This window comes from Excalfactoria chinensis, chromosome 9, assembly GCF_039878825.1.
Source record: "Excalfactoria chinensis isolate bCotChi1 chromosome 9, bCotChi1.hap2, whole genome shotgun sequence".
In the NCBI taxonomy this organism is placed as follows: domain Eukaryota; kingdom Metazoa; phylum Chordata; class Aves; order Galliformes; family Phasianidae; genus Excalfactoria; species Excalfactoria chinensis.
In genome coordinates this window covers 11,926,356-11,936,860 of record NC_092833.1, presented here as the reverse complement: position 1 = coordinate 11,936,860, position 10,505 = coordinate 11,926,356, and the positions used below count along the sequence as shown (strand labels likewise).

At 41.6% G+C, this 10,505-nt stretch overlaps 1 protein-coding gene across 1 annotated transcript; it reads left to right on the top strand.

The window, feature by feature from the left end:
- The first annotated feature begins 589 nt into the window (after positions 1-589).
- On the top strand, positions 590-8,565 carry LOC140256042 (cytochrome P450 2J6-like). Its single transcript, XM_072344233.1, has 9 exons — positions 590-861; positions 1,985-2,147; positions 2,716-2,865; positions 3,740-3,900; positions 4,639-4,815; positions 5,860-6,001; positions 6,248-6,435; positions 6,756-6,897; positions 7,990-8,565. The coding sequence occupies exons 1-9, from the start codon at positions 691-693 to the stop codon at positions 8,166-8,168; spliced, it is 1,473 nt and encodes a 490-aa protein (XP_072200334.1). The 5' UTR covers positions 590-690; the 3' UTR covers positions 8,169-8,565.
- The last annotated feature ends 1,940 nt before the right edge of the window (positions 8,566-10,505 follow it).

Below are 10,505 nucleotides of genomic sequence, written 5' to 3'. Positions count from 1 at the left end.
AACTTACTGACAACTGGTCATCATAGCCAGGATTCTGAAGCTGCTATTGAAACTGTAGAAAATAAACCAAGGATAAGAAAACCCTTAAAAGAAGGGATGTACTCAAAAATAGAAGTTAATAGCAATTAGAAATTTATGTGTTAGATACAGCGTAATTTTTATGTTTTGACATTGGGATGTATGTTTGTAATCATTATCTTTGTGTCATTAATCCTCACTTGAGGAAAATGCTATTCGTGTACTGTCATGCAAATCCAAATTTGCAACTACATGTAAAGATAGGTAACATTTGAGACTAAAACACTTGTTAAGTGTAACCTGCTATTTACAGTCTGGCATGTAACACTTGTCATCTGAATTCAGTAATTAGGAGGTGAACAGCTACGTATGTTTTTAAGCTTCCCAAGGCTTCAGCAGAAGTCATTCCATGTTTTCGGGTTCCGGGTACCTACAGACAGCTTGCTATGCCTCTGGTCAGTGATCAGCCTGATCTATCTCAGTAATGGGAATAGATGGGGTGCCAGAAAAAGGTAGGCAGTCATAAAGAGGGAGGGACAGAGGGAGGGAAAGAACTGAGACTCTACAGGACTCAGTCTGCAAAGAGAACTGGCGTAACGAGGAGGAAGATCACCTATCCCAAGCTCCAGCACTCTACTATTGATAGAGACAAGCTGAAAAATCAGCTTTGAAATGCTGACAATTAGCCAAGCTTTTGTCATTTTAGTAATTTTTTTGTTAAGCGTTCAGTTTCTCAAACTGCAAAAGGCACGCCAGCAATTCCCTCCTGGACCAACTCCTCTCCCATTGCTTGGAAACTTGTTGCACTTGAACTTTCAGTTTCATCGGGATCTTCTGATGGAGGTATTTATTTTCAGATACTCCTAATTGGTTAATTTTTGTCACAACTTATGGCTGATAAATTAGCAATCAAATGACATTTTTAACTCCTAGGAGAGTGGCAGACAAAGTTGGAATCATAGAATATCTTGAGTTGGAAGGGACCCATAAGGATCATACGGATATATAAAGATGAACTTGATTCCTGTATTCAGGTTATATGAAATAAGTTGGCCTCACAGTAAACTCAGTCCTCAGTGATTCTTAGGAATCAAACTTGTGAATAGGGTCTCTGACTCATTATTTAGCTAGGAGAATACTGAGTTTAAAATGTGCTTCTCCGCTGCAGATAACTCATCAGGGAAGTGTTACTGCCTATAGCAGGGGAGCTGGAACTAGATGATCTTAGAGGTGCCTTCCAACCCAAACCATTCTATGATTCCATGATTCTAACTCCAAATGTGTTACCTCAGGAGAAGTAAGTGACTACTGTGACCAATTGGATGTAATTCTGGTGGTGCCTTACACAGAGTCTACCATCTTTTCTGTATCACTGTGGGATTAGAGTCCCATTCTTGCATGGAGCTCTTTTTCCATGATTAATTGAATTTCCTCCATCATACTCTTGTCTCTCCTTGGGGTTTTCTACTATCTCCAATGGCCAGTGCTCTTAGTACTGTGACTTAGTTGGAACCCACTGCAGAACTGTTGACTAATTTGTGGTTCCGTCTTCTCTCCTGGATCGCACAGAGGAAGCAGGTTTAATCAGTTGGTTTCCTCTTGCAACAGAAGGGTTACCTGGAGGCACAGAGCCCCAGAGATGTGTACAGCATGGCTGTTCTATTAACTAGATCCAAGCTTTGGGACTGGATATGGCACAACCTAAAATACAGAGTTTTCTTTTGGTGCAATATTGCTGCAGCCTGTGCTTTGAAAGGAAAGTCCCTTCCCCAGGGTAATTAAAATTGGCTGCTGAAAGCCTCATTCTCAGAAAAGCAAGTCTTTCTGCTTATAACTATAGTACTGTTAGGAGGGATGATGTTCTCAGCATAAAACTGGCCATTTAGCCAGTGAGTATCAAGCGTGGTATCTACTGGAGATGTATGGAGTTTCATGCATTCTCTTCTGGCAACTTTCCCATCTACAGCTGGCAAAAACCTATGGCAACATATATACCTTGTGGTTTGGGTGGACCCCGGTGATCATACTGAATGGATTTCAAGCAGTGAAGGATGGCATGACGACACACCCTGAAGATGTTGCTGGGAGAATGATATCTCCTTTCCTCAGAGCAATGGCCAAAGGAAAAGGTGAGACTTTCCTGCACAATGATAAATAATGCAGAGTAATGTTGACTTTGCAAACACTTCCACCTCAGCCTTGTCAAACCCTCCACCCTCCCATTCAGAATGCTCTTCCAATGGATGCTGCCCAAATCCTCCATTAGCCCTCAAGCAAAGCTTGCTATTTATCATATTGCCTTTTATCCTGAGCCTGGGAAACACTCCAGGTCACGTTGTTTCTAGGTGACTTTTTTTCCCTGTGTTCAAGATGTGTGCAATCCTGGCTCAGGACTCAGCAATCTTTCTCTCTTCATGGAATAATCCATCCTGCTGCAAGGGATTTTGCTGCATATTACATGAACACAAAGCATCCTGGTAGGTTTGGCAACTATATATAATACATGTGGTTGCCAAACACCTTCTGTATAGTTTGGATATACTGGGCTATGATTTCTGATTACTGAAATTTGACCTCCTAAAGATACTTCTATCACAGTGCGTCCCCCGATTTACAGCATATATTTCATAATATACTATTGTTAAATGAGTTGTTTGTGTCTATGGTAAATATTGATATGCCAGGCAATGCTCTCAGGTATTTTGCTGGCAAGTGGTCGCTCGTGGAAGCAGCAGAGGCGCTTTGGTATGATGACTCTACGCAGCCTGGGAATGGGGAAAAAAGGCCTGGAGTACCGAGTGCAAGAGGAGGCTGCTCACCTGGTGGAGCTCTTTAGGAACCTGAAAGGTATCTATCTGCTATGAAATCAGACACTTTTCAGTCCTGGATCCATACCTTCAGTATGAAAGCTTACTTACCTCTTTATAGGGTGAGAGTGGGTACAGAATGGGATATCCAAACTCATGAAAGCCTGAAGAGCGGACTGAGTCTATTATTACAAGTGGGAATTTCTCAAAAAGCTCTTTCTAAACCTACTGAAGTTGTAAACTTCTGAAATCCTTCTTTCTCGGGTTTATCATTTATATATTAATTACGGAATGAACAGTGATGTGGTGTCATTGAATTGTGTGGCAAAGTCAATCATGGATTTTCCACAATAGGTAACTAAAGAGTACTGCAGAGCTGAGTCCTTTTTCTATATCTCAACGATGCCAAATGCCATGACATCAACTGGGGATTTCAGTGTCTGTCTGCCTAAATAACTACTGGCAATAGAACTAAAAGTAGGAGGTGGGAGGGGAACTTGAGCAGATTATCTGGCTCGCTGTAGCATCCAAGCCAGGATCACTTCCATCCAAATAATTTTTGATGGATTTCTGTCTCATATCTTGAAAAAAAAAATAAAAAAAATCATCAGAAATAATGACAGTTCCAGATGTAGAGAGTATATAATCATTTTGTTACTTTGCATTTTCTATCCACCTATTTTGCCTCTTTAGCCTTCCCTAGCACAGGAAGGGCTATGAGATTGTTTTAGAGCTATGCACAAAGACTATGTATTTATTATCCTGGATGCACAGTTATGTCACATCTGTCCCCATTCATGCCCCAGCTTGATAAATGGAGACTTTTATGCAATCTCTATTAATCTCTTGTTCTGTTTGTGTAAGGAACAACTGAAGAAAGCACTGAAAGTGAACTCTAGTTACTGTGTTTGCAGGAAGACCAATGGATCCTTTGTTCCCACTTTTCCATTCTATTTCAAATGTAATCTGTGCTGTGGTTTTTGGATATCACTTTTCTGATGAAGACAAAACCTTCCACGAACTGATCAGTGCCACTGGGAAGATATTTAGTTTTGCAGGCAGCTTCGTTTATCAGGTGCGTAAATAACATGCTGTATTTTTCTGAGCTAGGTCAAAATTGAAAGGGCAGTTACAGAAATAGGTCTGCACTAAGTGAAGAACTATTTGCAACAGTACAAAAACAATGTACATGCCCTCTGACAGTTTCAAGATTCAAGTTTTGCCTGAGATTTTTTGTTAGATAGCTCCCATAAGACACAATGAAGGCAAACTTTGCATCCAAATTTTTCCCATTACTTACATTTTAATGTTTGCACTCTTAACAGCAAATAGACTGGGTAATGGGGATTTTCAATTGCATGACAAATTCCACTGATATCTGAGTTTTATAGGAAAAAGGAAACCAAAACGTTGATGAGGCAGTAAACGTTCAACAGATCTATCATGTGATACTAGCACTATTCAGGTCAGCCATAGTAAAGCTGCTATTTAAGTGGATAGAAGGAAAGACTCTTTAGTCCGGCCTCAGTAATATGGAAGGCTTCAGATGAGGCTCAAGATACCCTCTAAAACTGCACAGTGCAAAGACAAATTATAAACCACATCAGGAAGTAATGAGACGAATATTTGCTATAAGCTTATAACATTCCAGTCCTAAGGTTTAGGAGAAAGAAACTGGTGTAAACTAACAGATAACAGGATGAAAAAGGCAAACAGGACCCTTGGGTGTTTCCAGCAATACTCTCCCTTTGATCCAGAGATGTGTCTTCCTGGGTTCTGGTGTGTAACTACTGTTGGTGTGTCACTCCTGCAGCTGTATGAAATCCTCCCCTGGCTGATGTGCCGTCTCCCTGGTCCTCATAAGAAAGTGTTGTCGTGCTATGATGTCCTGAGTTCTTTTTCAAGGCTGGAGGTCAGAAGACATGTGGAGAGAGGGACACCAGAAGAACCGCGGGATTTCATTGACTTTTATCTGGCTGAGATAGAGAAAGTAAGTGTTTGTTCTGCCTGATTGCACACTGATGGAGTATGTAAGGCCAAACAGACAACTAAGTCATCCATTTTGAAGCCCTGTAATAATCTGTTGTATTTCATAGGCTTGTTTACACAAACAATACCATAATAAGCCTGCTACTCTTCCTCTCTGCCCAGGTTATTCATTTCCATAGCAGGAAGTGTCCATGAGCTAAAGAGGAACTGTTAAGGACAGAGTTTTCTGGTTCAAACTTTGTCATTTTGGAATACCTTTGGAAGCTAAGAAGCAACTTGGAATACCTAGGAAATATCTCCCAGAGGTGATGACTATGTAGCTACTACCTCTGGTCGTCATCTTTCAGCTACCCAGGTTGCCATGTTCTCAGTGTTGGCACATGGTTCAGGAAGAAGGTGATACATCCTTCTTTTTACAGTGGATATCAGTGACTCCTACAAGATTTACTGAAATAAACACTTTAGAGGCAAAGATGAATCTTTTTACTTGACATCTGTCCTAAACTGAGAGAGGACGCGATCTTCATGATCTCCTGTAAAGATTCTTTTATTCACATGCTTCATTTTTTGTTTTGTACTGCACTGATATCTTACTGGTGGGACCAAGGCACAGGGAGCGAAGCCTTGTGGGCCACGTGTTTAGAAGTACACTCTGGACAAACTATAAAAGCTGCTGCTAATTTTTGTCATAGAATTCTAGAATTGTTAAGGTTGGAAAAGCCCTCTAAGGTCACCAAGTCCAACCATCCACCTACCACCAATCTTGCCCACTAAACCTCATCTCCAAGTCAACAGGCGCAAACCTGCCTGTTTCTTGTTATTTTCCTTTTTAAAATGAAATACCATTTCACCTCATGAAAAAGAGCAATGCAGACTTAGAGTGGACATTTGAGAAACAATTCACCTCTTAGTGCTCGTCAAAAACTGTAGCTCTGAATATTCTTTGTGCACGTGCCAGCTGTGGAAGTAACGACTCTCAGGCAGAAAATATGAAGGATGATCTAACTTTTAAGCTTTAACTTCAACTTTTTGTCATAATCTACAGTCTAAAGATGAGGAGAAGCCCAAGTATGATGAAGACAACTTGGTGCATGTTATAAATGATCTTTTCCTCGGTGGATCAGAGACCTCAAGCACAACCTTGTACTGGGGACTGCTTTACATGGTAGTCTATCCAGATATCCAAGGTGAGAGAGATTCTTGCTGTGAAATACTGTGAGTACAACCAGTGTTAATGACTGAATGTAAGGAGCTGCATGCACAAAAGCCATTTGTTTGTTTTGTTTTTCTCCCGAGTTTTATTTTTTATATTAAATTGAGATATTGTACATTAAAGACTTCATATACTATGCTGAATTTTCCTATTTATCTAAGGAAGAGAGAGCAATTGAAACATTTGGTGCATTTTTCCATTCTCAAATATTTCTCCATAGAGAAAGTGCAGAAGGAGCTGGATGCTGTTTTGGATCCCTCCCAGACCATCTGCTATGAGCATCGGAAAAAGCTGCCCTATACGAACGCTGTGATTCATGAGATCCAGCGCTTCAGCAATATTGTCTTTGTTGGCCTGCCCAGGGTGTGCGTGAGGAACACAACATTGCTGGGTTATCCTGTCAAAAAGGTACGGATATTTCAATTTAACATCACGTCTGCTGCCTATAAATTGTTCTTCACATAGCCCAGGAGTTACCTGATGTGGGTAGAAGTGGTCACCATGATGAAGTTGTACCAAAATCAATGCTGTTAACTCCCACTGACATGGCTGCAGGGCTGGGAAATGATAATTTCCAATAGAAAAATGACTAACGGCTCCCATTTTCTAGTAGGATAGTCCTCTAACCAGACGATATCTGCTCATTGAAAAAGAAATGGCAATGAGACTGTAGTAACTGATAGGTGAAGTGACTCAACAGAACTGTATCAGTAGTTTCTTCCTTGCAGGGCACCATCGTTATTCCTAACATAGCATCTGTTCTCTATGATCCCGAGCAATGGGAGACACCTCGACAGTTCAACCCTGGCCATTTCCTGGATAAAGAAGGAAGCTTTGTAAATCGAGAAGCCTTCTTACCGTTCTCAACAGGTAAGGGTGCCAGCAATCTGAGCAACCCCAATAGATTAGATGAAGGATACAGAATAGTGAGTATTGCTTCAGACAGCACCTCATATCTTCACTATTTGCTGTTTTTAAAGGGTAGTACTGACTCACTATCTGCTGAGGGGGACAATTCTGTGCTGTCAGGCCCCAGTGTGCTCTTAGGACACTGCAGTGGGAATGCTACTCAAACACCTGAACTTCCTAGGCTTGCTGCATTTTGCAGTCATCCACTGATACTGATTTGTTTTTCTTGTATTATTCTTCATATGTATTTCTTCCCTGATAAGCAATGTGCCTCCTGTGTGCTGGAATTGCTTGCAATCCCTTCTGAAGGATCGAGCTGAAAGAAAAGCAGAAACTCATCCTTAAATACAAAGATTCTAGTTTCAGAACCGAAAATTCAGTTGCAAAAGACAGGAAGTAAGATAAAAGCACAGTTTGGGATCACATTCAGCAGTTAAGTTCTTAACCTTACAGTTTGGTTTTAGTGTCTGCTGACATAGCAGGGAAGTCACTTAAATGTCTTTCTAGGAGTGGTTTCTTAGTGCAAATGGAACAGCTGGCTTTTGTTTTCCCTGTATTTGTCCATTGATCTGGAAATGTGGATGTTTTTAATTTGTATGGTTTCTGTGCTGTTCGTACCACTGCTTTCAGGAAGGGATACTTGGCAATTAAAAGTAGGCCTCTTGCTTTACCTGCATATGACCAAGTTTTGTTCAGCTGCAAATGCCAGTTGCTAGGTAATTTTGGCCTGCTGACTTTAAGTCACCACGAAAGCATGTGCAAACTACTGGCAGATTCTTTGAGTCTGACCATGAAGCTCAAAATGTCCTATAAAATGAAAGTTGGCAGGCTGAGAAAGAAGTGATGGTGATACCTCGGGGCTTTTCATTTGATGCCTCCTAACGCTGGAAGGGAACTTTTTGAGAAAGAATTCAGGAGATTTTAGCTCTGTAGCTTTCAATAACCCGGCCTTGAACAAAAGAGTCCTCTCTGCTTATGGCAAGAATGAAAGAAAGCGATTGTCAAATAAATTCCAAGATACTCAGCATCCTTGCCTTCTTCTTCCTCCCGCAGGGCACCGGGTGTGTTTGGGGGAACATCTGGCAAGGACTGAGCTCTTCATTTTCTTTGCCAACCTGCTACGGGCATTCACCTTCCGGCTCCCCGAGGGAGTGACAACGGTCAACACTGAGCCCATTTTTGGGGGCACGCTGCAGCCCCACCGGTACAAGGTTTGTGCCATCCCACGCTAGGCTGCGGACATCACAGAACACCTTTACCTCAGTGAACTTCCTCTCAGATGTATAAACGTTCTTTGATCAGCCAGTATATTGACATTAGTCTATTGCTGTACTATTCTGAAAGTGGAGACAAGGCAAGATCCAGACCACCAATACTTCTGATATGGTCCTTGTGAAGGTCCCAGGCATTCTTGCAAGGATCTTATCTATTTCCCCCCCCCCCCTTTGGGAGAGCATCCGAAGAAATGGCTCCGAGTTGTGAAGACTGCATTCTGTGCCTACCTGTCTTAGCCAAGTAGGATTGCCGTGGTGCTCACTATTGAGCAAACCTCAGTGAGATTAAACAGAAGACCTCACCAGGAGCTGAGCAAGTGTCATTTCTGTGAGTGGTCTGACCTCAAGGCATTTGACTCTGGAGAGTGCACATTTAAAGTTCTACTGTGGTTTTACTATCCCGAGACACTTTAATTTGTTGGCAGGTTGGAAATAAAAGAAAATAAAATGGAAACACATTGGAATATGAGTGCATTAGTGTCTGAGTTTGAGGTAAGCATCTCCTGTGGATAAGAGGAAAACAGTCAACGTGAATTCAAAGAAACTTAATTTCATAGTTTCTAGTGGTATGAATGTGTAACTCAGCAGTGTTATCATTGTTATAATGTATTGCCACTTTATTTTGTCATTTTTTAAAAGTTGGGTTTTTTTAATGATGTAGATTCATGCTGACTTTGGGTTGCTACAAGGTTGGGACCTTCAGCTCTGTAATCAGACCTGCTGCTCATTGAATGAACACAGTAACTGCCAGTAGAAGACCATAACCAACCTGCTTGGAAGAGGTGTAAATGTGGGATGAGATACTCATTTGCCAGTGGATCTCACTGCTAACTGTTACAGCAGGGGAATGCAGAGGCTTTGGGGGACAACACCTGAACACTTTTTAACACACAGATGTTTCCCATCCTCTCTGGGCCCTTCTTTTAATTATAACTCATGCCATGCTATACTTCCAGTCCTCTATTCAAACTCACTGCAATCTCTCCCTCACAATTTTCAGTTCCTGCTCCCATCCATTCCTTATCCACATAAACTCCATTTCAGGATTTGCCTTCTCCTTTGATTTCCCACCGCTTCTATCCTTTCATCATATCAAGGTTCGGTTTCCTCTTACGCTTTTCTGCACAAGTATTACAGACACATCAGTGATGAGCTGAAAACCACAACCAGTGAGTTTTAGGTGGCATTTGGAAGATATCCTTTTCTTCTTCTTTGTGGTTTCTACACCATAAAACAGTAACTACAGAGGCACTGGAGGTAGATCAGAGTAAGAAAATATAAATGAAGATTTGATGGGGGAATTCTGACAGATCTTTTTCCTAATGCAGTTGCCTACAGGCACTGATCCCATTCAAGACAGAGACAGTTTAAGCACGTAGCTGGAGGTGACAGCTAAGTTCATCTGTGGCTATGACAAGGCAAAATGCTGTAGTATTCTTGAGTCCAAATCACTTTTGGAAAGGATTAAAATCTTGGAGTTTAGTAAAACTATAATCACTGCTATAAATTTAGGATTAAACTTACATGAGGACCACTAGTGTATTTATACTGGGGTGTAAACTATTTGGAATGAAATAATTGCAGTACATATGAACTTCCTAAGTTTAAAAATGGAGAAAAATGTTACTAAAAAGAAGTGATAGCTACTGAAAGTCATGCTGAGGTGGACCAGATCCTGGCACTGCTCCACCACAACCCGGTATCAGCAGGCTGGAAGGGAAATCAGAACAGTAGTGGGTTTCACAATAGCAATAACTGCCATGAATAATCCAGCCTGCTGACTACATGCTATATCAACTGCTGTGCCAGGGCCTACACACTTCTGCTCATTCTCCTTACCAGCTTTATCTGCGCTTCTCCTCCACCCTACCCTCCCATCCTCCTCTTTACTAACTCTGCTGAAGATTACATCTCTTGCTGCCTTTGCCCACTCCTCTTGTCATCTTGCTACTCACTGAGGAGGCTTAATGAGAAGACATGTTGTCATGGACTGGAACATTATGTCCTCTGAGACTCACTGCCTTAGAGAACAGCTCTGCTTTCCCTCCCAGCGATCAGTTTCCCTGTACTTGTACAGGGCTGCAGACACCCAGCTCCTAGACTGACTGAGAGATGTATGGTATGTGGGGACAGAGCTAAAGTCATTCCAAGCCAGGTGCTGGAGAGATAGGACAGCAATGAGCAGTAGGATCATGGAAGAAACTATTGTATCAATGTGGTGTTGAGGGTCTTTAGCCATAAGTGTTGTTTCAGGGCACCCCAGGTTACTATGGTCCTTTAGCACTTTGTCGGTGG

Excerpts from the sequence above, each read along its gene's own strand:
- LOC140256042 (XM_072344233.1), top strand. The coding sequence starts at position 691 with ATGCTGACAATTAGCCAAGCTTTTGTCATTTTAGTAATTTTTTTGTTA. Across the intron at positions 2,148-2,715 it reads AGCAATGGCCAAAGGAAAAG|GTATTTTGCTGGCAAGTGGT; the intron begins GTGAGACTTTCC and ends CAATGCTCTCAG. Across the intron at positions 6,002-6,247 it reads AGTCTATCCAGATATCCAAG|AGAAAGTGCAGAAGGAGCTG; the intron begins GTGAGAGAGATT and ends ATTTCTCCATAG.